This window comes from Delphinus delphis, chromosome 17 (assembly GCF_949987515.2).
Source record: "Delphinus delphis chromosome 17, mDelDel1.2, whole genome shotgun sequence".
Lineage (NCBI taxonomy): Eukaryota > Metazoa > Chordata > Mammalia > Artiodactyla > Delphinidae > Delphinus > Delphinus delphis.
The window spans coordinates 75,809,639-75,836,100 of NC_082699.1; the positions used below are offsets into that span (position 1 = coordinate 75,809,639).

Consider the following 26,462-nt stretch of genomic DNA (forward strand, 5'->3'; position numbering starts at 1 on the left):
ATTTGATAGATCGAGGTAGGTATTCTGGACAGAGGAATGTACAGAAGTAGCAAAATTAATACTGACAAGCAATGTCATTCTAGTAAGCATTGTGCTAGAGAAATAAACATTTACAGTTCAGCTAAACAACTCTTTACTGCGCGGCATCTCGTGTAAACCTCTTTCCAGCTGAATAAGTCAGTGTCCACATTTTTTCAACCTTAGTCCTCCCGGACAGAGCCTTTGTTCTCCCCTGGTCTGTCTTCGTACAGAGCTCGGACTCCTTCCTCTCCCTTGCTGGGGCATCCAGGAGGGACCACGCAGACCTTACACGTGGATCCTCACTCTTTTTGTCCTCGGGAGTTGGAACTTTTAATAAGCTCTATCAGTTCAAACTCTGCAAATGCGTTTATTCAATTAGGTGCGAGACCTGTTGTGTCTTTTTAAATTCATTTACCAAAGGCACTGGGAGGAAGCGCAGGAAACCTCATCGTTGCTCTGACTCTAAGCAGGATAAACCGCCAGCTCATAAAATCTAAATTAAGTATGTGCACTGTGGAGAGGGACCCTTTGTTATGATGGTAACAAAGGAGGTGTTGATGAAATTTGTGCAACAGATGAAGGAGGAGTTTGGTTTTAAATCTTCCAGGTGTAGAAATGTATTATCCTCCTATCCAAAATTGGTTTGAGCGATCATCGTCTGCAGTGGTGATGCCCATTTCTACTAGAAAGTCAAGATTTTTTTTTATCGATTTCCAGGACTGCTTTTTCACGGCTCAACCAAGCCCTACTCTTATAATCCGAACAACAGAAAAAGGTGGCAGTGGGAAAACAGTGGCGGGTGATGGTATTGAACGTAGCTGTGTTATCTCAGACAAGTCCCCAAACCTCTCTGAACCTTTGGATAAAGCCAATTAGCAAACACAGATGGCCCATGACTTTCCTCTGATGCTGAGTTCTAGTTTCTCTCCCCTATTGTAATAGCCTTGAATAAAGTCTTCTTTACCTTGTTTGACTTGGTCCAGTGCAGTTTTTGCTTTGACACATTGAATGATTGCTTTCTGTATTATTTCTACCAGTTCAATTCGTTGCTGTGCTGGCGAAAGCGTCCACTGTTTCACACTAGACTGAAGCAGGTTTCTTTATCCCCATATGCATCCCTGATGCTGATCACAAGATTTATTCATAGTGAACGGTGGGTGAATGGATAATAGTGAACAGTTAAAAAGCCCTATGATCTGTGCTCTGTGCTACATTCTAGACATGTAATGATAAGCAAGAGACAGAGCTTATCGGTGGCTGGATCAGTTCTTATAAGAAATTTAATTTTTTTCCTAAGAGCAGTGGGGCTCACTGAAGGGTTTCAAACAGGAGGCAATATATCACATTTGAATTTTTAAAGATGAATTTGTGTAATGAGATTTTTACAGATATAAGGGCTGAATTTTCCCCCTATGATGTTCTGAGTCCAATGTCCATTAATTACACTGACTCATTTCTAATTATCATCCTCAAGACAAGAAGACAGGCCCCCATAAGCCCTGCTGTAAGGGTGACTGTGGAAAGGGCATTAAAAAAAAGTGGCCCAAAGCCTCTTCCATTTCCACTGGAAAATTCCCTTTAATTTATTGGAAAATTCCCTTTAATTTATTGGAAAATATATTATTGGCAGGACTAATAATGATACAAAACCAAAAAGCAAATATGAATGCTCAACCCACAAGCCCAGGACTTCATTAGAACTCGTCCAACATCTGGTCTCCCATTAAAAGGGCTTAGAGGGCCCTCCTGATGAATATGTGAGCAAAAGCCACTCTCTGTCTTTCAGCCAGAAGTACATTTTTTAAGGGACAGGATAGAGAAAAGGAAACTTGGGGTAGAAAACTTTACAAAAGCAGCCCCAGACCGCACTAAGGGACGACCCACTGATGGAGAAGCAGCTGTAACAGGTAGAACTCCAGGCTAAAATGGTGTCAGTAAATCCCCCACATATATAAAGGAATCCAGGTTGCAGCAGGACCTGCACGGGGCCGGGGGTCTGGTCTCCTAGCCACCAGCAAGAGGATGAACTATGTCCTGGAGCAACTGAGCTGCCCTGAGTCTCAATTCTCTGTATTTGTAAAACAGGTGATTTTAAGGGGACACTTCCATTCTAAAAATGCCAGTCCCTCTCTACTATAAGGAAAGAAGGGACTGGCTTAAGTGTGGCCAAGAGCCACTAGGTCCTGGGGGAAGCTTAGCCAGTTCTTTTCATTTTTGGAATCCCTGGGCAGCAGTCTGCGGGCAAGTGCATTCTCCTCCCTACACACCATCTGACAAGTGTCTACATGCTACCTGACAAATGTCAGAGCCTTTCATAAACTCTTGGAATAAGTGGATTCATTTAACATAAGGATAAATAAAGAGGGGCAAGAAAAAGAGAAGAGAGGGGAAATGATGCTGGCAGGACGGTATCCTGTTGTATGTTATTAACAGCAGAAACTCTGGACCCAAACTCCCCAAAGTGAATTCCCGAGTCCCTAGTTTCCTTCTCTACAGCTGTGTGCTTTTGGCAAGTTACTCTCTGAGTTTTAGTTTCCTTGTCAAAAAAAGGGGAATGATGTTCATACGTATTTCATGGAGTTTTGAGTATCCGATGGCATAATGCCTGTGTTGATAGAAAGTTTTACCGTCCAAAGGATGCCCCATTAGGCACACAATCAAATCTCTGGGGGATGAGGGTCAGTGGAGAAGAAAAGGGTTTCAACCTTTAAAACTAAAGACCCCATACATTGTCTTTGTCTGACTTTAGGTAAATGAAATCTCTTAGCATTGCTGGTTGGCTAGCAATAGCTGAGCTGATTGGTTGAAAGGCACTGGACCAGCAATTACATACACAGGGACCCCTCTTGGGATTGTGGCATCCAGCTGGCTTTGCCTGGCAAGAGACAGGCTTATATGGTGCTCTGTCAGCCTGACACCGTTGCCAGCAGGCAAGACACACCACACTATCACATGCAAGGTGTTTGGAAGAATTCCTGGCACATAATGATATGTTAATATAATAAATATCACTTAAAATACCATATAAGAAAAATACTAGAAACTAAACTATAGTTGTTATTAGAGTTACACCAAGTCCCCTGACAGCCCAACAGTTCCAGGAGCCATCAACATTGACCCAGCAACTGTCAGCTTGATGGATACACTGTATCTGGTGCATACTGGTCTGTACTGTGGAGCTTGTCTTAAATGTTTTGCTTCTCTCAGCTGTGCTATTTAGAGTTTCATTGCATATGAAGCACTTTTAACTGCACAAGCCCTGCCCGACATGGATCTGATGCTGAGCATTGTGTCCATGAGTTCCCCCATTTCAGTTCAGAATGCTATGTCATGGATGCACTTACAGTTTCACCTCCAGCCAGCACCCACTCCAACCCTCCCCTCTTCCTTGTCACATGACAGCCCTCATCAGTCTCCAAACACGAATCCCCATACGCCTGTGTCTCTGCTTTTCTCTGACTGCACACGCTTCCTCCACATCCCCCTTCTGGAAACCTCTGGGTCTCTGTTCACAGTTCAGGCAAACCTTACCCTCGTTATGCACCCTCCCATCCCAGCTGTCCTTAGCATCATTGATCTCTTATGCCTCCGTCTCCCTAGAGCACTTTCCACCTTGCATTGCCTTATATTATCTTTGGTTCCAAGTTTATCCCTCTACATGAATCATGGGAAAGTCAGGAGGAAGCACTCATATCTACAGGGTCCTTCATGAGGCAAGAATGTCAGCAGTGCATTACATGTGCAAAGATTTTAGAAATGTGTGCGGGTAGGGGATGGCAGTGGGAGGGGGTCTGGAAAGTGTCCTTGAAAGGCACCACAGTTCTGGCCTTGTGGATGGAGACTCCAATCCCCTTGGGGTGAGAGGCAGAGGCACAGGGTGGAGGAAACAGTTACAGTATGTCTTTCTTTTCCAACATATTATACAAGCATCAAGCTGGTTCTCCTTCTGCCTTAGTGGAAACAGAACGCTGGGCCAAGAGATCGTGCCTGGCCGCTGTTCTGCTAGGTTGACTCACAGCTATTTCTGAGGCTTAAATGATGCTTTGTTTAGTTTTTGTTTTTTTTTTTTGCGGTACGCGGGCCTCTCACTGTTGTGGCCTCTCCCGTTGCGGAGCACAGGCTCCAGACGCGCAGGCTCAGTGGCCATGGCTCACGGGCCCAGGCGCTCCGCGGCATGTGGGATCTTCCCAGACCCGGGCACGAACCCGTATCCCCTGCATCGGCAGGCGGACTCTCAACCACTGCGCCACCAGGGAAGCCCTGTCTAGTATTTTTAATGGGGAAAAAGTAGGAGAAGTAAAGGGGTTAGATTTAGGAGGATACATTTGCATTAAATTGACTTTTCCTATGAAGAATTTTTTCCCCTCTTTATTTGCAAGTTGCTTGTAGGAGCTGAAGTCTTGGAAGGAGCCACGAGGGACCTGCTTCACGTGGGATGTTTGCTCCCTGAACTTGTCTGAGTGTTTGCGGAGAATCCTGCCTCCTGTTGCCCCACCACTGCCCTTTCATCTGGGGAACAATAGGAGTGGGCTGACTTAGCACCTTATCTGGGATCTCATGGGACAGATCAGCAGAGGCCCCAGACAGAAAACCGAAGGGCAGGGAGGACCAAGGTCACAGGGCTAAGAAGTGGGGGCTGAGTTTCCTGCAACCTTGTGAAGCGTATAGCATATACAGGGCTATGGCTACTGTTTACAAATGAGGAACTGGAAATCTAGAAAGGTCAATCCATGTTTTATTCGTATTTGCATATCCAATGATCATTCCTCCAAGAAGAATACAGACAGGGAAAAAAAATCAAACCTCAGTAATACAAGCAGGCACCAGTAATATTATTAATAATTGTTAGCCATAAGAATCAACAACAATAATACTATTATATAGCATGACGCGCACTCAGAGACAGAAAGCACTGTGAGGAAAAAAGAGGAAAAAAGAATTCCGCCTCTTGCAAACAGGGAACACTTTCTGAAGGAGGTAGTGATATAGAAACAGCATCTTTCCTCATTTATTATGCTTGTTGTCGTTGTATAACTACTTCACTGGGATGTAAGCTTCATTAAAGCAGGGATCTTGCCAGTGTTGGCCAATGATTATCCTGAGTGCTTAAAAGAGAGCCTGGAACCTTATAACTTGTCAATAAATACTTGAGAAATGAAAGAATGAGTGGTCTCCCAATCTCCAAAGGGCTCCCTTTGCCCTACGGCCAGCCAGGGAGCTCCTTTTGAATGAAACTAGTAAATGCCATCTTTCAGAGGGGAATCTGAGCACCCCTTTCTGAGAAGGCAACTTGCAAGCTGATCACTGAATGATAAAGCCAGAGTCCGCTATAAGGAGAGTAGTCTATTCTCCCACGGATTTCCCTAGCACCATGGCAGCAGAGGGGCCACCACTGTCAGGGCTTGTGGATGGAACTGGGATAAATTCACTCATCAGGTTAATATTAGCTAAAAGTCCTAAAAAGTCATGCTGCCGTAATCCCAGCTTCTTGACGTCCACGCTCCTCTCTTGTTTCAAATTCCATCTTTCTTTTTCTTGCTCAGATTCCAAGCAACTTGTGGAAGCAGGAACGTCCAGGCTTCAGCGGACTCTCTGCTGTTTGCCAGGCACTGGGTGCCCTCTGCAGGCTGCATGAATCTGTCTCTGCCACCTGCTCTGATGTGCCCAGATGTGCAACCCAGGGAGGGCTCCCTCCACAGCTGTATTCTTGCAGCCAAGGGCTGCATTGCCTGTTTCCCCCATGAGCGAGATGGTAATAGGACACTTGAGAGTTTCCATGTGGCTGGACAGAGCCAGTGATGTCCCCCAGGGAGACAGCCTCCTCTAGCAGGAAGGGCTCCAGCCTAGGAATTTGTTAGTCAATATTCATTTAGCGCCTACTGTGAGTAGGTGCTTAATGAATACCATTCATTCATTCATCCACTCACTCATCAAATGTTTATTAAAGACCTACCACGTGCTAGGAAACTAGAATGCGAAAGTGGAAAGCAAGGCAAAAAACAAAAAATTCCTGTTTTCATGAAGCTGATATTCTAGTGAGAAAAGACACCAGATAAGATAAATAAGCAAAACAGGTAGTGGGTTAGTTGCTGATGTAAGTGCTGAGGAGAAAAATAGGCAGGAGGAGGGCTTTGAAGCTTCTGAGGAGTGGGGAGCGGGGAGAGCAGGGAGGTTTTACACCAGGTGTCCAGGGAGAGCCTCGTTAAGAGGGCGACTTTGCAGGGATGACCAAAAGGAAGGAACATAGCAGGAGGAGGCTCGCAGCACCGGAGGAAGGGCATCGGGAAGAGGAACAGCCAATGCAAAGGCCTCGGGGCAGTGATGGGCCGTATGTTTAAGGAACAGCAAAGAAGCCCATGTGTCTGGGCGGGAGACAGCAAGGAGGGAAACGGGAGAGAAGCAGATTAGGCAGAAGTGACAAGAGGCCAGATGAAGCAAGGTCTTAGAAGTTCTTATAAGGAGGAGAAGAAGAGCCTCCGAGACCAGTGCAAGCTGCAGTGTGAACTCAAGCACACTGTCTTGTGAGCCATAAGATAGGGATAATAATGCTGGCTCACGGGATTAAGAAAGTGCCTGGTCCGGTGTCTGACACTGCGGGGGGATCCAATGAACACCGCTGTCCATCAGCACCCATGCACATTCCTCATTTGCTCAGTGACTTAGGATCTCTGAGAAGCCCGAGGTGAATGGTGAAATCGTTTCAAATCATCCTGCCTCCGTTCATTCTGTGCCTGGGTGACCTTCTGCTTCCCCGTCAAGGTTACCGTCTCTCCCTGGGGTGCTGTTCCCAGACATCAGCCATCGTAAGAGTATCTTCATCTGCAGCTCCACTAACATTTTAGCAGAAAGTACAACCAAACCCGGAAGGAGAAATTGGGGATGGAATGCTTTTTTTTTTTCATTTATTGGAGACATAATTTTGGTCAAACACTTAAACTCTCTGCACCTTGGATTCCTCACCCATCAGATCGTCCTGTCTTATAGAGCTTGGCAAGGGTCCAATATGATAACGGGCTTGAGCACCATTTGTAATCCGTGATAACTGCCAGGTGTCTTTACCCGGTACTTCATACAACAATTTCCATTTTCAGAGACTCTTAAAATGTTTGCATAAAATTAGAGCTGGACTTAAGTCTTGACTTTGTCATGAGTTATCTTGGAAATATATGGTTAATTTCTTTAGCGTCTTAGAGTCTCAGTTTCTTTCCATCTAAGTTGGGGGTAATAATATTTCCTGCTTTTCCTATTTCACAGACTTGACTGGGACAATGAATGTTAAGGATCTTTCAAAAAAAAACCATAGAATATAAAACTGGGAAGAATGTGTTTAAACTGGCAGTTTAAGCTAACACTTTTTACTCCAATTTGTATAATGTAGAGTTCCCTGTGCTATACAGTAGGTTCTCATTAGTTACCTATTTTATACATAGTAGCGTGTATATGTCAATCCCAATTTCCCAGTTCATCCCACCCTCCCTTCCCCCCTGGTATCCATATGTCCGTTCTCTACATCTGTGTCTCTATGTCTGCTCTGCAAATAAGTTCATCTGTACCATTTTTCTAGCTTCCACATATAAGTGATATTATATGATATTTGTTTTTCTCTTTCTGAATTACTCCAGTTTAGATTCTAAAGATACAGTGATATCCTTACTGGTTTGGCTGACTTTCTCCACCCCTGTTCTGCCTGTCTATTACAGGTCACTGGCCGCTCTACAGAAGCTCTGTTCTTGGCTCAGAGGTTCACCCCTGGTCCAACGAGCTGTGGTCGGTGGAAATAGGATCAGGTGGTGTAGACATCACACCACACAGACTGCGGAACTGCCGGGGGCGCCTTTTCCCAGCAGGAGCTATACTTACAGGCAGTTTCCACCGGAAGTGGGCAGTGGGCATGGACTCATCGTGAAGGACCTTTCGGTATAGCAGAAAACAACGGGCTCTTTCTCCCACGGCGTGCTGCTTCTGATTCTCCAGACACAGTCAGCCCAGCCACCATCCAGACACCAAGAACTCACCCTTCCAGAGGCATTTTGAATGAGCGACTCTGATTGTTAAAACGTCCACGTAATCAAGGTATGCTGAACATAGCAATGAGGACTTGGGTGTCTCCTGTTCATTGAAACACAGCCCGTTCCTGACCTGAGCCTCCTAAGGTCCAGTCTGGACTTTCCTCACTGCCCTGTTCCACCACCTCAAGGTACCGTGGACCCTTCCTCTGGTGTGCATTCCAGAAACAACCATCATATGCCAGATGTCCTCTGACCAAATGTAGAAATAACCTCTTCAGCCTTAGGTGCATTTCTAAAGAGTGGCTACTGTACATGTCATAAACACAAAGTCCTGGCAAGAGAAAGTCAAAGGATTTTTTTTATTATTGTTGTTGTTTATCGTTGATACACATCACGAGCTACACAAAACGCCGACCAAAAAAGCAAATGTAGAAAAATAGTAGAATTATATCGGTTCTGATGACTTTGTTATTCCCATCATCATAATTTTACAGACAATTTCCAAGGGTGTGTGGGAGATTGTAATTATTGTACACAGACATTGTCACCAGAATAAATATGCATTAGGAATTCACAGTGGCATCAAGCTATACATTCAGGTTCTTTTTCAGAGAAAGGGACCATGTTGAAGACACTGCCTCTCTTTACCTTCTACAAGGTAGGAGGTCACATTTGAAAACTGAACTAAAACAGAATAGAACAAAATAAATTCCAGAGCCCTACATTGTGTGATTGATAGACAAAAGCCACAGGTTAGTTCTCCTGGTCGAGCCTGAATGTGATAATGTTTATGGACACCATTAGTGGACCATTTATTTGCTTGATCATTATTTTTATCTGTTAATTTGAAAATAAGTAGAAAGATTAAAACCACAGAGCATCCGAAGAGTCTGTATTGCAGACAGATAATATGCCAGTCAGGAGGCGGCATTTCTTGACACATTGAGCTGTAATATGTACCACGGAGCTTCTCCTTTTGCAAATTTCCTGACTTGACACTGACCTGGGGATGGCGTCAGTGTCACCAAGGAAGCTTTGAGGTCCTGCTTGAGTGGCACAGCTGAGATCACTGCAGCATCTCATCTGGGCTGGTTTCCTCCTTCCAGACCCTGATGGGATGCTGGAACCCCAATATCAGGAGTTTGACTTGTTCTAAGAGGCGCCAGGACAATAATATTCTCAATGTTTCCCATCTGCTCTCTTGCCTTATTTTATCTATATGGACATTCTTCTATTTATGTGGATGTCCACTCCCCGCCCGGCCCCCCAGATTATACATTTTTGTATGGCAGGGTCTCGTCTGACGAACTTCTGTAGCCGCCAGTGCTTAGCACAGAACTCGGCACAGAATAAATAGACACTGTTTAAAAAGAAATGCATTCAGGTGTAAGTTATAGGAAGATCATGAATGAAGGTAAAAATCACAGACTTTGATTTTGTTACACACAAGCAAGAGAGTATGTGGGACAGAGTGGGGTGCTCTCTTTTAAGAAAAAAAATTGTTTAAAAACAAGCAAAAGATATATGCATAGGTTATCGGATGTACCTGGCTTATTATTAAAATTCCTTGGAGCAAGAAGGATGAAGCAGGGTATTTCGCCATATGCAATAAGTTTAACCTTGGACTAAAAGACATTTCAGCCCAAGTGCTAAAAGTCTTTTCAGTTTGATGCAATAAAAAGATTCTGAATGACATTTACAGAACTAACACTTCCGAACACCTTAAATTGGATGTAATATTGTTCTCAGTTGGGTGTCAGGTTTCAGCCCTTCCTCTCAACTTAACAATGACTTACATTATACCCTGAGCAGGAAAATAGTTTTACTACATAGATCATCCAATCATGCACAGAACTGAGCTGGAAAACTCCAGTTTGGAGGCTCCTGGAATCACAAAAAAATGTTCTGATTTCTGGAAGGTTAAGCCTGAAGTTTCAAACACAGTGGATCTCCCTCAAACCGTTGTATATGAATGTAAAAATGTATTGAGTTATTATAACGAAAATTCCTTAGAGCTAACTTTTGCTATAAAATATTTCTGAGCTATTCCCCCAATTTTAAAATGCTTACTCGACACCGGTACTGGTCCAGACACTCTGCTTACCTCTTTCTAATCCAGACCCCCCCGCGCCAACTACCTTTCAAAGGAGACATTTTAAAGCCTGTTTTATAGATGAGGAAACTTGACCCCAGCCCCTGGCTTGAAGGCATGCCCCAGAGACACAGTAGTTCTTCCCATTACGGAACACTGCCATGATGACGTCTCCTCTCATGAAACTACTTTCCTCCTGCAAATTCAGAAGCTTAGAGGGTAAACGTGAGCGAACGTCAAACCCTTTCTTTACGGGAATCAGTTACCGTGTATTGGATGAGGCGCTAGAGAAGAAAACACAAGCTTCCAAAGAACCAGCCCTCTTTGGTACTTACTTACTGAACCCTAACTCTGTGCCAGGCCATGGGATGCACTGATAAATTAGACATGGTTCCTGCTCTAAGGAGTACATGTGTGGGGGACCCCCCCCCCAGAACACAGGAATGAGATAGGAGTGGGTTCATGGAACCACGAGACAACTGAGCTCTGAGGGCAAGACACGGAGCTCAGATTCATCCTGAAGCGGGAATCTACAATCCATGAACCACTGAGCAGGTTCACAACCGAGAGTACAAGGAATTGATTCCCAGATGAGTATGACCAGCCATTCCAACGTGGGAAGAGCAGAAAGAGACAGGAGGTGTAGATGGAAGGCATGGTCTGGGGCAGCTTTGGAAGGAAAGGCATTGTGGTCTAGGGAAAAGTGGTTTCGGGCTAGTAGGAGAAAGAAGAACTCGAGACATAGGGACTGAGAAACACAGATGATTAACCAAGAGCCAACAGGCCAGCCCACCCCAATCACCCCATTACGCTGATGGACAGTGCTTTACAAAACCACCTTTGTCACTGAATGATGGCTTCCTTTGCCGTCTCATTTATAGGTTTTGTAGGTGCCTTGTACAGGAATATGTTATGAGAGAAAGCTCATAAGATTACAGTTTAGGAGATGAAGACTTGAACCCTGGCGTCGATCTTAACAGACCTGTGACTTTCGCAATTTATTAACTTCTCTGGGTTGGAGGAATTGTAGCAGGAAGGATAAAATGGAGGCCCAGGGCTCAAATCTTGACTCCACTATTGCTAAGTTGTGTGACCTTCGTCAGGTTACTTGACTTCAACCAACATCATCTGTATATTGTGAGTTTTAGAGATTAAATGAAATCACACACGCACAAGACTTAGCAAACCAAAGTTGAGCATTGTATGTTATTTCCATTCCTTTGCTCCTTCACCTGTTAAAAATAAGATCAATGAGAGCCCAGGTTTGTGTTACCTCTAAAAATCTCTGAATCTGTGTTGAGTCATGAAGTTTGGGGTTTGAGGATTATGTCTTACAGCCATATAATCCTAACCACATCTATGAAATGAAGACACACACATTCTCCACTGTATAATTTAGTTGTGAAAAGATCAACTGTAGGGAAATAACCTGGTTTAGATATAAACAGAGCAGGACCATCCACAGTTTACATCTGTTCTAGAAGCCCAGTTCTGTATAGTAAGGACATTCCTTTGTGCTACAGAAGGCACTGGGGTCCTTTTCCCTAAAATTAAAACCGGTTTTTAGAATTTGACACACTGAATAGTAAGGTGCATTGTTACCATTCAACATGAAAAGCAGCACACTGGGAGGATTTCAGCTTTTCTTTTCTAGATTTTCCATAGAGCTGTCTATTGAGACATCTCTAGCATTATGTGTAATAGGAAAGAGGTACCATGGAAAATAAAGCTTTAAAAAACAAAGGCAAAAGAGGAAAGACTCAGGAAGGCACCTTGAAGGCTTAGAAAAATCTTCATGGGGGCAGCTCTTTATCTAAAAGAAGAAAGGATGCATGTCTGTGTGTCCTATTGCCTGTAACGTCACTACAGCACTCCCTTACTTTGTCATACGTAGATGAAGACCCACATGGTTGTTGTTGGTTGTGTAGGTTGGAAGAACATAGCTCAGGATGCTAAATGTCAGATAGAGTCCGAATGAAACAACCTATTGTTCCTCTTCCAATTCTGAGATTTCATGGTTTTAATTTAAAAACAGCTAAAAATAAAACACTAAGTTTTATGGTTGTCCCAGATCCTTTCAGTGTTTCGAAATATATGATGTATCTTAATATCTCAATATCTCTACAGTCTAGTACAATACCCAGCACAAAAGAGATTTTCATTAAAACATGGAAAGAAAAAGTGAATGAAAAAAATTGGAGAAAAAAAACTGATCCAGATGTTAGCACATGGTGCTTGGTTCTATAAATTAAAGAATGACATCATCCTTCCTAAGGATATTGGGATGGACACCTTGTAAGAATGGGGTAAGAAAGCACCATTCCTCTATGTGTTCACTGCCATGACCACTCTTCTTCTGATACAACCTGTGCAGCTGTACATGGCAGCCCTGGTTATTGCCAATGCTTAGAAGTAAACCCTGTGAAATCAAAGCAAACAGCATGGCAAAAAAAAAAAAAAAAAGACCAAAATTGTCAATTACATTTGGGGGCTTATAAATTCCTAAGAGCATGCTTTCAATTCAATAACCCTGAAGAGAGACGTGATGACAGGGGTGAACCTTGGTCTCCCACGGGACCCTCATTACCGAGTAGAAATTTTCCGACTAGTGTTAACAATGGAAGTTTCCTCCTGATAGGAGAAGAAAATCCCCGCATGGTGGCTGACTTCTCACACCTCTTTTCTGTCACTCTTGTAAATGCCCAAATTGATTCTCCATCTGCCTGTCCAGTGCACAAAAGGCTCCCAGCTCCCTCTCATCTTCAACCTTTCACACATTCTGTTCCCTCCCTGAGAGTCCCCACAACCCACCTTTTACCCAGCCAACTCTTCTTCAGCCTTGTGTCTGGGTTTAGATATCAAGTCTTCCACGAGGCCCTTCCGGACCACACACCACGCCACATCTGCAGCGTAGGTTGGATGTCCCTCCTCTGGGCCCCCATCAGATCCCTGCCACCTCCACGGTGCCCACCTGCTCTAACTTCCCGTTTGACTGGCTGTGTTCCTTGCTAAACTATGAACTACTGGATCTTACCAATGCATTTCCAGCACACAGTAAGCCCTCGATATGTATCTGTTGAATGAATGAATGAATTGATGAACGTGCATTTGGTGGCAACAGGCTGTGCAAGGTAAGCATCTCATTTTCCAGGTCTCCCTTTCAAAGACTCATTCCCAGATTTCTCTAGGGAGTGAAGACTGGACTTCTAGAATCACCTTCATCCTGCCTGTGCCTCAACAAAGCCCTCATTGTATCATGTTGTAATAACAAGACCAGATCTTCCTCGGGCTCTTTGAGAGCAGGGACTCTGCATCTTACCCTGTGCTCTCACCTGGCACGGATGCAAGTTGCTCAGTCAATACCCGTGGACTCCAGAAACTAACAGGAATCGAATTCTGTCCACCTTCTCCCCAGGTGCACAACACCCCAGCTGATTTCAACCTGCCGTGGAGGTATTTATTTTGCCCCAAGGTCCCTTTAGATTTACATCTGCTTCTCTGGGTGTATCTGGCGCATGAACTACAAATTCCAGCTCATCTCGATATTACGCATGTTTACTTCTAACTAGTTCTGAGAAACTTAACAAGTCATAGAAACAAAACAACAGAAAGTCTGCTGAGGATGAAGACCTATTACTATGTTGGCAGGCATTCTGTTATAATTTTATAGTCGATAATAGAATGTCCCTGTTTTACATTTCATGTATATATTTTTATGTGTATATATATATATATATACATTATATATCTATACTTCAATAGAAAGAGACATAAAAAAGCCTTTTCAAATGAGGCGTGACACGCAACACTGGACACCCTTATTTACAATATAGAGATGTACTTTCTACACAGTTACAATAGATGCTCAGAGGCCAGAGAGGGTTTACAAAGACAGCGGAGCACCCCTATAAAAAAGAGGTGCACCACGCAGCTGGACGTTTATTGCCATTAGTTCTATGTCCAGACAGCATATACTGAAGTTAAAAATGGCATCTGGTTATTGGAAAAGACGATGATCATTGATTCGCCCTGGCTCCGTAACCGCTGGCTGCACGGTCTTTCAAATGACCAGGGAATGACAAACTTTGCTGATGGGCATTGGGAACACAAAAATGAAACGCTCACCGGAGGGGCAGGGCTCCTCATTTGGCCAAAAAGGAGAAGCTGCTACAAACGTATGGTCCTGCACTGCGCTTGGGCACTTATCTGGACCAAGAAACACAACATCACAGGCTGCATTGCAGGAAGCACATTCCCTCTGGGTTATATAGCAGACTGGTCTGTTCATAAGTAACCAGAGTCTATGCTCATCGGGAACCTGGAAAAGTACCGAGTGGGAGAGTGGCCAGAGGACTTACTGATCCCATATGTGTTAAGACCAAGATACAATGAAAGTTTGAAGAAGACCCACAGAAACCCTACATCTGTTGTGTGGGAGTCTGTCTTTCAACTCCCTCCCCACCTTTGCCCTTCTTAAGGAATGCATAAGTCTGCTCTCCTGCAAAGCTGTCCACCTGGACTTGATCTCCATGGTCTACTTTGTTTTCCAAAGTCACATTGCTAATATGCAAGGAACTAAAATTCTCAGATGAGTCTAGAATCACTTGGCTTATTACCATGGCATTGGTGGTCATCACCAAGGTTCTGGTCCAGGGGCTGGGACCACGCATCTGGTCCTAGATGAGTTTCTACATTTTTAGAAGCAAATTTTGCAGCAGCAGGAGTTTTTGCCTCTGGAAGATGGGTCTCCCGTGTTAGTCACCCCTATGGTCCTGGGTCATGCATCCCTTCGGTACAACTGATTCTCTAGTCTTCCTTTAACTCATAGAGTGTACACAGTCTTTGGGACCATATTAAACACCCTGGTAATTTTCCAAACTTCCCCTTAAGTCACTTACAAGTAACAATTTAAGGTGAGTCCTCGACCTGGCTGTTGTTCTCATCTCTGATCTCACGTTTGTCCCTGTTGTCTCTTGGTTTGTATCAGTGGTGACCTTTCCTAGCCCTTTATTTTCCTAAGGCAAGAAGACATTTCTAGTGAAAGATAACCAGCACCCTTCTTAGAGCTCCCCTGAGGTTTTAAATCCAGCACTCCTCCAGTTAGATGTCTTTCCCCTTCCACGGAGAGGAGAAGCAGCTGGCCATATGAATGGTTTTGATTTTTTGCAAGTGCATCAAATGCTAACATAGCATTTCTTTGGAAGTGTATCAGCAGGAGCTTCACACATGTGCATTCATCTCAGTGCCCCCTTCTGCTAGGTTTAGTCTCAGTCAATCCTCCCTACCACAGACAGAGATTTCAGCAATCGCGAAAGTAATGTGCGGACCAAGGCTACGCACAGAAAAAATCTGGAGAAGTAGCTGGAGCAGCCAGTTCACCAGTTATTTTTTCTCTGCAACAAACTTGCATGTACCGGTAGCATCACCTGCCTCTCCCCATACCTCAAATCACCCCACCCACTGCTGTTATGAAATAAAATTGGAGTTTACAAAGCATTCCTTTGTCCCTTGTTGAGAAAACATGAGGAGAGAATGAGAATATGGGCGTCACATGGTCTTCAACAAGTGGCACATTTGAATCTATTAAGGACTGTATTTACACAGATATGTTCCACTTCTGCACAGAGGTTAACCTGAGTTCTGAAATGCTTGTGTGCATCAAAAATGATAAAGCTATGAACTAGTTACACACCGAACAAATCTAGTTAAGTTGGAGTGATCTCTCTGTGAGCCAGTGGTAGTTAAGAAGGTGGGCTCACCAACTCCAAGTATTGTTTCTTTATTTTCTCAGAATTTTCCTAGAAAGCATCTTGAACGAGACGCCAGATGGCTAGACAGGTTCGGGCAAAGTCTGTTGTCTTTTACACTATGGGTTCAGCTTTCCCAAATCTCCAAAGTGGAAGCACCTCGAATGTCTGGTCCTACCCCACCCTCCATCCCTCAGCGCCTTCCTCTCTGAGCTCCAGCCTGGAATGACAGAGGTCTGTAAAAGGATGTCTCAGCCAGGGCTCTTACGGATCTTCAACGTTTCTGGTGAGCTCCCCAAGGCCGTTCCCTCAAAGCCGCTACTTGAAGTAGTTGAGTCCTGCCACCAAGAAGAACTTCTCCAGGAAGAGCTCGGAGTCCAGTACAGCGATGTGAGCTGCTCGGCCAATCAGGGTGTTGGCAGTGCTGGGCAAGGCATGGAACACGTTGTGTCGAATCAAAGTGCAGTCCTTGGCGTCCACCAGAGGACGGAGAAGGTTGTTGATCATCTCCGCGAAGACGGGTCCTGCAAGGAGGGAAGACGGACAGCAGATGGGGGCAGAGCTCAGCAGCAGAATCTAGAGAAAAGGGCTGGGTGTGTGTCGGGCGGCTAGTCCCGAGCAGAACGGCTGATGCGCCCTAATGGGTACAGCACCTTCATGATTTCCTTCTGCTTTTAAAGCAGAAAGTCACTGAAACGCAGGAGGAGAAGGAGAATAGGAAAGGAAAGAGAGGGAAAAAGGAAAAGGAATGTGGCTCACCTGTGTGTCTGTCTTTGAGGGCCGTTTTACACATCTCGATCCTGGCTGAGTGAAATGGCACATAGCGGTCTTGGGGAGAAGCAACCAGCACAACATTTTTAAAATACTGCAGACCTGCAACAAGCCAGACGGTGCTTTAACCCAGGTAGTTTCACCTTAGCCTCTGCTTTGCATACATTTTACAAACTTGCCCCAGAGAGAGGAGAAGGGAGAAGACGCCAGACACACTGGTTGAGTCACTGCATAAGGACCTTCTGGGTTGGGAGGTTGAAAGAGGGAAGGTGGCGGCTTTGCCCTCATCAGTCACGGAAGCTAAGGAGACACGTAGCTCACTACTCTGAACAGTAAGAGATAAACAACACGGAAGTAACAGATGTGCCCTTCTGGCTGGGAATACTGGGGAGTCCATGAGGAAGTAAATCTAGTACTTTGCTCCTTGCCAACCCCACGGCTCCCTTCGTTCCGGCCTCGGTCATGTCACCTGCTTGAGGAAATCAACCTCTGACCTCATCTCCCTGCAGGGAGCTTCACCTCCCTGGAATCAGTCTCACACTGAGGCAGAGGGATCTTTTAAATTAAGCATCACAGCCTATTCTTTCAGTCCCCAGAGCCCCTCAGGGATCTCCAGGTGCTGCAGTGCTCTGCCCAGGTCCTCCACCGGCCTGCTCTCAGCTCAGGGACCCTGCGGGGGACGCCTGCACTGACGTGAGTCTTCTCATCCAAGATCACAGCCCAAGACCATAATACACTGGGGACTGGCTGGACTCAGTGACCGGCAGATACGTGGCAGGGGGTATAAAGACCAGCCCTTTGCCCTCCGTCAGGATACCTCTGTAGGGCCACCCCAGCTCCCAAGCTCCCAGAGGGTGGGGCCCGCTGAGATGTCTGGGGCGACCACGTTGTGGTCCAACTGCCCTGCTGCCCGAGCCTCCTTCCTCACTTCCCCATGGGGGATAACCCTCAACATAGCACACAGAGACACACGTGGGTAAGGAACTTGACCAAGGTTATCGTCAGCCCAGGGCTATGCCGGACTCACATTTGAGGAGACAGGGATATCATCAGAGTCAGTGTTTATAAATGAATGCAAGATTGTGGACCATAGGCAGACCCTGGGCCAGGCCGGCTTGCTCAGCAGGTCTGAGCGGGACGGTCGGGCAGCCTGTCTGCTCTCTCCGGGGACACGAGGCCACAGCTGTGCTCTGTTCACTCCCGGCAGGTAGGGTCTTCGACATCTACGTGTGCTTCCTTATTACGGGGTGCGGGTGAAGGTGTGATCTCAGGCCTGCGAGAGGGACCCCCATCTCCCCTTGCGCTGCCAACAGAAATGGACAGTGTCCACCTGCCCTTTTTGTAGGTGGATCTGCACCTGGCTGAAAGAGCTGGGAGTTGGCACATAGACCTTGGGGCCTGTGCAGTTAGGACATTAAAGGCTCGGTGGGCAGTGGCTCTGCTGTAGAGATGACACTGCACGCACTTGCCTCTCATCATGATACCATCCCCAGGCCATGGAGGGAGGCGGTCCAGGGGCAGCTGAGTTCTTGGGTAGCTGTTGGCCTCTCCATGAGTTGAGGAGACTGTGTAACAGTGCAGCTCATGGTGACATCCTTCCGTGAGTGAGTCAGCGTAGCCCTGACTCTAATTTGGGGCTCAGGAGTTGGCTCTCCGTCTCTCACTCATCGCGGCCTCGGGGTGCTGCGGGGGATCCACTCACCTGTTTTCTGGCTTAGCTGGTAAAGGAAACATTTGCGCAGATCAGCATTATCCCTGAAGGTCAGCTGCAAAAGGGACCCGGATTTCTTCAATTTCTGCATGAGCCACAAGCCTAGAAAGACAAAAACAAAGCCAAACCCACATCAAACGCATCAAACAAAAAGAAAGCAAGAAAGAATGGGGGAAAGATGACATTAAACTGATTTGTTAGCTAACTTAGGAATGAGAGCGTGCTAGGCAAGTTAACAAATCCTTGGGAAGTCAGAGGGACATCTGTGTTCTTATGTACTGGTAGCGGGGATAGAAGATCTTATGAGACAGGCTTCAGGAGTCATGAAACTATCCAAACCCTTTGACTTTTCAGTCCCCTTCTATGAATCGAGCCTAAGGAAACTGTCCTAAGTACCGAAAATATATAAGAGTGCTCCTTACAGATCCAGTTAGGATACCAAGAAGCTAAACTCAACCTATTTCGAAGTCTCTCCATTTGCTGCGGTTATGCTGACACTAACACGGGTGAGTATGAGCATTATGTCACAAGCACAAAGCAATGAATTGGATAAAAATGCAAGGAAGATGGCGGTGTGGGAAGACGCGGAGTTAGCGTCTCCCCACAACTAGGGCGCCTGTCGGCTGCTGGGGGGGGCCTCTGACCCCCAAGGAGACGGGAGGAACCCCAGTGTGAACCAGTAGGACGTGGGGGGACCTAGGTGGGGAGGAGAAGTGGAGGCCAGACAAGATCAGCGCCGCCGAGGCCGGGGAGATGAGGAGAGGCAGGCGGGAGGGACTCTCCGGGAAGAGCGGGAGAGCAGCAGAGGGCGGTCGCCTGGGCCCACTGGGGCCGGGGAGCCTGCTGAGCTCCCAGGCTGCTCCCCTGCCCTCCAACGCCCACCCCCCAAGCCACACTGGTCCTGGGAGGATAGGAGGGAGGCTGCGGAGATCAGGAGAGGCAGGTGGGAGGGGCCCTCCCTACCCACGACCCGAGAAGCAGGAGAGGAAAGGAGGGCGTTTGCCGCACCCACTCGAGCCCAGGAAGCCTGCTAGGCTCCCAGGTGAGGTCCCCTGTCCTCTGACACCAGGGTGGGGGGCACGCCTGGACCCCTTCTGTTCCTTGAGCCTAAGCCCCACCCCCCAAGGCCCCCCATCCACATTCACACCCACATGCACACCCCCATATGTGTATATATATATAATGTACATGTTTATAGACATATATAAACACATACACACACATACACACACATATAAAATATATATGTTTACAGATAGGCACATGTATATATATACACACATCATGCATGTATCCATACTTATACACAAACATATACGCATTAGCTTCATTTTACCAATAAGGAAACTAAGTAGCACAGAGATGAAACGTCTTGGTCAGAGTCTTCCTCGAGCGCCTGGGTTAGAGCTTAACCATAAGCTTGTCATGGAAGTGACATGATTCAAAGCCCATTGCTATAGACTGAAGGTTTGTTTCCCCAAAATCCATATGCTGAAACTAACCCCCTCCACGTGGTGGTATTTGAAGGTGTGGTCTTTGGAAGGTGATTAGGTCATGAGGGTTGGACCCTCATGAATGGGATTAGTGACCTTAGAAAAGAGGCCCCAGGGGCTCCCTTGGCCTTTCTACCATGTGAGCACACAGTGTGAAGACGGCCGTCTGTGAACCAGGAAGCGGGACCTCATCCGATACCAAATCTGCCAGTGCTTTGATCTTGGGCTTTCCGGCCTCCAGAAGCGTGAGAAATAAATGTCTGTTACTTGTAAACCCCCCCTTACCCAGTCTACGGCAACCTGTTACAGCAGCTTGCATGCACGGACACCCATGCTCTCTCTTCCCCACCACTATTTATCTTTATTCACAGAAAACTGAAGCAGAAGAGACCTTGCGGAACCTCTTGTCTCATCTCATTCAGCTCACAAACGAAATAACATCTTTCTGAGCCCAGGTCTCCTTCCACCATCTCACGTTTTGAAGAGGTTCCAAAGCCACAGGTTCCATCAAGAAGAGCATGTGTCTCTGGTTCCCCCTCCCCTGGGTCCTGAATGAACTCTGAGGAATGATGAGGCTGGAGAGAGTCTTACCTGTACTGACCAGGGTGCTGTTGTTGTACAGGGTCCCCAGGTGCGGCCCGGACAGCGACAGGAAGGTGTGGAGTTTGTTGAGGTAATACCGGAACCGGGGCCGCGTTAGGACCGATCGGATGATGATGTTGCCCAGAGAATGGCCGATGAAACTGTTGAGAGACAGAAGGGGTCCACGTGAGTGACAGCAGGAGGCTGGCTGCCTGGGAAGTGCTGCACCAGGAGCGCCAAGGGGTGAGCCACCCTCCACCTCCCATGGGATTTAGGGGAACCAGCAGGGAGAAGGGGGGCCGCTAACTCATCCCCATAGGGTTTCTAAACGCTGGCCACGTGAAGCCCGAGGTGGGGCCTTTGCGAATGGAAGCTCTGAGCCCAGTGTGGTCAGAAGAGAAGTGTGGGCATCTTGGTGTTATTAGAGCACCCTCCTCCCCCCAGTTCTGGTCTCTGTGCCTCCCTCAGTGCACCTGGGGGTTCTTTCTGAAATTCACATTGGAGCATTGAACCCTCCTGGTCATTCACAGGGTGAAACCCCAGCTCCTTAGCCTGGCTTACGAGGCCATTCATGTCCCGGCTTCTGCCTGCCTCTCCAAGTTTACTCATCCCTCGTTCACTCAGTACAGTTAGTGAGTTGCCTGCTCTCAGCCCACAGCACATGCTCTGCTCCAGCTGCACTGCTGCTCAAAGATCTCTGGATTCGACACATCATCACTTTCAAATTAAATGATTATCTATCAAAACCCTATCATATTATATATTATAGTAGCTCCCTAGCTCTTCTCGTGTGCGGCCTTTTATTTTTACCTAACTCTGTAGGCCTCTGAAACCTCATCTGTTGAATAAAGAAGTGGTATCTTAGAGGCCTAAATGGGGTCACGGACATTGAGGACTCACCACTATGTCCACATCTGCAAGTGCCTGAGAAACACAAGCTACTGACTATCACCTTAACCATCTCAATATTTACGCCAAGTTGCCTGTTACAGTGGAAGGACACACTTAGCACACTGATTCAAACCCTTTTACGGGGCAGGCGACGCATCCCCTCAGGGCTGGTCCCACTTAACAGATGGGGAAACCGAGGCTCAGAGATGTAGAAAGCTTGTAAAAGGTTATATGGTAGAATCGGGACACAGACTTGTGAGTGTTAGAAGAATGAGAATTTAAAACCTAGGATATTTGTTTAAGTCCAATTCTCTTTCTACTGAGCCACACGGTGTTTATTCTCCTGCACACCTGCTATGACAGATATGGGCGTGTCAAGCAGCCCTGGTCCCCACTTCTGTTCTGAAAGTAATCTACCCCCTTAAAGGTCCCAAGTTAACTTAGCCCAGACCGGTATACAGGCGGCGTCACGCTGAACTTGTACACAGCAAACACGTAAAAGTGGCACCCCTCCCCCCAGCATTAACTACCTGTGGTTTCCTTTTACCTAATTCGCGATATGGAGAGGTTGTACAGCTGGATGTGCTGAATGATTTCATCCAGTAACCGATCGGTCATGGTATCAAAATCTGCAAACGTGTCCATCTGGAAGGAGAGAGAGGGAACGGCTACTGGGGAGGGCGTGGGGCCAGGCCGGGCCCCGTGCACAAGCCCATCTTCCTCCACTAAACACCACCGTGCGTCCTGGGGGCATGCCCACGCCTGACATTGGGGTACAAATCAGTATTCGACAACCTGAGAAGGACTCCCCGATTGGGGCTCTCCAGGTCAGACCATGGGTTCCCTCTTTGTGAGGCGACAATGGTGCCAACGCTTCACAGAACGGTTGGGAAAAGTAAATGAAGAAAGACGCCAACTGCTCAGCGCGTCGCAGATGCTCAAAGCGATCCTCTTTCCTCCTGCTCACGTTTATACCCCACGCACCCAAGGGCATGCCTTGTATAGAGCAGGTGTCAAAGAAAAGGCAACAGGACGGACCACTAAGAGAGGAGGAATGAGACTGTACCTCCCAGCGTTTGCCTGTTGATTATTCTCTGTACGATTCCCATTGTCAGTGGTCATGGGACCCTTTAGTTATAAGTAGTGCTATGCCTCCAAAGAACACTTAGCTCATCCCTCTCCAGTCCCATGGAATGGGACTCAATGACGACATTCCACCCAGCCCCACCTCTTGGCCATGGCATCTCTCAGCTCTCATCTACCTTGACATCCCATTAAGGCTCCGGACCTGAAATGGCAAAGGCCCCATAGTCTACCTCTGACTATGAAAAGGTCATAATCCAGCTCCCTTGGTTACAAAGATGCCAGTGACAAACTCCTTCCCCAGTACAGACCCACGGATGCCCAATCATTTATGCTCTGAGCTGTCACTCAACCTATGACCTGTGAGGTCAAAAGGCCCAGTCACCTGACTCACATGTTCCCCCTTCTTACTATTTCCTCCTCCCAAAAGAAAACGAGCTCTCCAGACCTTCCAAGTGCCTGGGAGTGTTCCTTGGTAAAGTCCCCTCCCATCTGTGTGGCCATAAACCACCACGGTGACCTTAGGAGGCTCAGGTAAGACACGAATCAGGGATCCTTTCGGTTCTGATGCTTTTGTTGTCATACCTGATTCTTTTCAGACATTAGGAAGTCCAGTTTTCCTCCAGGGAGCCCCAGTTCTATGAAAGTCTTTACCAGACGGAGGTCTGCACTGTTCCCTAAAAACGACAGATAACCCCACCACGGACCCACAATTAATCAGATAACAGCTGACACGCAAGGGATTTATTTCTCACTCCTTTCCGGTCCCCCTCCCATTTCCCGCTTTCTCAATAAGTTGATAATAAAAACAACTAAACGTGTCCAATCCACTGGTCCCCGTGCTGCCCCCTCCTCCTGTCCGCACGGGGTCAGGGCCTTTCTGGTATTCCTCCCTCAGGGGGATTATTCCCTGATCTATAAATATGTGGCTTGTGAACGTTCTGTACACAGGAACGGTGGAAGGCACGCCGCCTCTCCCTTCTTTGACAGGCAATTCTGTTTACTCAGGACATTCTGCAAGTGGTGTCACTTAATGATGACACACGGACGTGGCACAATGTGATATCTACAAGTCCCCTCTCAAGTCGCTTCCTTAATGCAGGACTAGTTCTGCCATTTACAGGTTGTCAGCAAGGAAGTCCCTCAAACAGGGGCACAGTTATGTGCAAGAGAGTACGGATCACCCCTGGGAACCAGAGGCAGCAAGGGCAAGCTCCATCAGGGCAGAGGAAGAAGAGCTCAAGGACTTGAGGCTCTGCTGCCAGTAGCAAAGCCACAAAGAACACACAGACCGCATCCCTGAAGCGAAAATCACGTGGAAAATAGTTGATATAACAGCATAAGCTTCTTGTTCAAGTATGGTTAGGGGTAAATTTCATGCAGGCCATGGGGTTCAGTGGTAGCTTAATGAATGTTTTAATCTATTCCTCAAAGGGATCCCTACCGAGTTGAAAGTCCGAAGCTGCTTATGTGGCTATATAGGTGACCTACTTTACCATGTAACCGTCCTTTCAAAGCAGCTGGGAAACTAGGAGTGATATCGTTGACTACCAATTTTATACCCTTCTTTATGAAACCACCAAGGGATTCAAAAGAGGATGAAGACGCCATACAGAATATGGGAGAACTAAAGATGTTTGACAGACCCCTCCTAATTTTCAAGGATGACCCAATAGAAGGGTGACCCACGACGATGGCCCGTCAGAGCACGTGCTCATACACGCAGGGCTACAGTTACTCCCTTTCTTTTAGAAAATGTTTCTATTTTGTACTAAGTTAAATTTTGTTCATTCCTTTCATTTCTGACAGTAAAAGTCTGCTCTTTGGTCCTGTTCTTGTTTAAAGCTACCTAATGGCATTCTAGGTTGTGGCCTTAATAAATATGTATCAGGTGTTTCTGTTTAGCACAAGGAGTCTAAGGAAGGGATGACAGTGGGCCCCCCTCCTTCAGCTGCTGAGCAACAGAGAACTTTCTGCAACTTAAAACTTTCTCAAAAAATATGATTTGAGGGCTTCCCTGGTGGCGCAGTGGTTGAGAGTCCGCCTGCCGATGCAGGGGACACGGGTTCGTGCCCCGGTCCAGGAGGATCCCACATGCCGCGGAGTGGCTGGGCCCGTGAGCCATGGCCGCTGAGCCTGCGCGTCCGGAGCCTGTGCTCCGCAACGGGAGAGGCCACAATAGTGAGAGGCCCGCGTACCGCAAAAAAAAAAATATGATTTGATAACGTGTTCCACTGAGGACACTTACAAGAATATAAATCTTGGGCTTTGGTCACAATATGAAGAGTTGGGCAGATACCCATAACCATTACCAATTTCTTCAGTTCTCTGTTAACATCAATATAGCCTTGTAAGTGGAATGTAACCAATGGATCCTGTAAAACTCGGCAAAGTTTAAACATATGGACGTGGAACTAGAGAAATCACCTTCAGAAGCAACGTGTGCTCTGTTATTGGATGTCTCTTTGATGATTTTATGCCCAAGTGACAGTGCTGTGATTGGCGGCTCCGTTTTCTGACACAGCACAAAGACTGCAGAAGCTGGCCTATCTTTATAGCATCCCTCTTCTCCCACTTGCAGGATGGAGTCTGACCAGATTTCTTATTTTCACAAAGAGATTGAGAGGCTTATCTCATTTTAATTTAATATCAGATAAGTAAGAGATGCACACTGGTCATGCAAGGCCATAGGTCCTGTGTTAAAAATACACAGGATGAGTGAGGACGTTATTCTTTGTCTTTCTGGAGGTCCTTCTGATTGGAAGCCCCAGTTAAAAACAAGCATGTTTTCAACAGCTTAATACTTCTGCAAAGAGAAAGTGAGTGTCAAGCTCAAAAAAGTCTTCCGACATTGGCACACATCAAACTTTAGCAAACTTATTTTGTTTATATTAATTATTTTTAGTCTGGCTCTTTGTGTGTAGCGCGTGAGTCTAGTATTTAATTTGTGGTGTGATTTGAAGTTTATTTTTTTCCATAAATACACTCAAAAAGTATGCCCATTTCAGTACAAATTTTGAAATTATAGTACAAGGTACATGGGTAGAGTAAATAAGGGGAAGGCAAATGTGTGAACAGCTGAAATTTGTGAAGCACTGAAGTCAGTGCAGAGAGAGGAAAGCTCATCGGAAAGAAAACCCAGTGTTGAGAAAGACACAGTGGTGTGAAAGGGTCCCTGTCCGTGGAGATGGGAGTGAATTGGTGCAGCTGGAAGAGGGGAGAGCAGAAAGGGCAGGAGATGAGAATGACAAGGATCAGATATAAAGAATATTTTATGCTGGGAATTTTCGAAGCTTCTTAAAATAGGAGTTCATTTTATCTTATTTTCTGAGAGCTACAAAGAGCTTCCATCCCAGTGATGGAATGACCGGACCTAGTAAGATTTTAAGAAGACGACTCAGGGATGTGGAGGGAGGTTCGGGTTGGGGGAGAGATGAGCTTGTTGGTAAAAGGCAAAATGAAACCGTGGGCTCTGGAGCCTGACAGATGGGTTTTAATCCTGACTCAACCGCGTTAGCTGTGGGACCTTATACAAGTTACTCAGCTGCCCTCTTAATCAGTGTCCCCACTTATAAATGGGGGTGATAATAGCAGCTACTCTGCAGGGCTATTGTCAGGATCAACCACGTTAATAAATGTTAAGTATCTAGAGTGGTCCCTGGCCCCTGGTGAGTGATGTATAAATGCTGGCCATCATCAAAGTCATCACCACCATCACCATCATCATCATCATCATTATCATCATCTGGAATGATGATCTACCACTGGATTCTCTGCCACTTCACTAAATAGACCTGTTGACTTAGCGTCCCGGCATGCAATGCATATAGCCAGGTGTTGATGTGGACAATTAAATGCATTAGCCCCAAGAGTGAGGAAAATTAAGGATATTAACAAGAGCATGTCACAGAAGTGAAGCCCATCACCATTCCCTATTTGATCATCATAAGAAGAATGTGACCCCCGGTTTTGCTACTCATCACCACTGAAGCCCCAGAGGAGCCCTTTCACTCCTCTGACCCTTAGTTATACATTAGAATCCATAAAAGTGGAAGTGATTTA

The 26,462-nt window shown here is 46.3% G+C and overlaps 1 protein-coding gene across 1 annotated transcript in view; it reads right to left on the reverse strand.

The window, feature by feature from the left end:
• Positions 1-15,956: 15,956 nt before the first annotated feature.
• FAM135B (family with sequence similarity 135 member B) overlaps positions 15,957-26,462 on the reverse strand; it is a 160,881-nt gene continuing 150,375 nt past the window's right edge. The window contains exons 14-19 of the mRNA XM_060035314.1: positions 22,986-23,077; positions 21,865-21,962; positions 20,436-20,587; positions 18,343-18,453; positions 16,629-16,742; positions 15,957-16,393 (exon numbers count right to left, since the gene is read on the reverse strand). Of these exons, the coding sequence (XP_059891297.1) occupies positions 16,188-16,393; positions 16,629-16,742; positions 18,343-18,453; positions 20,436-20,587; positions 21,865-21,962; positions 22,986-23,077 (773 nt within the window). The 3' untranslated portion in view covers positions 15,957-16,187. The remainder of the gene's footprint in view (positions 16,394-16,628; positions 16,743-18,342; positions 18,454-20,435; positions 20,588-21,864; positions 21,963-22,985; positions 23,078-26,462) is intronic.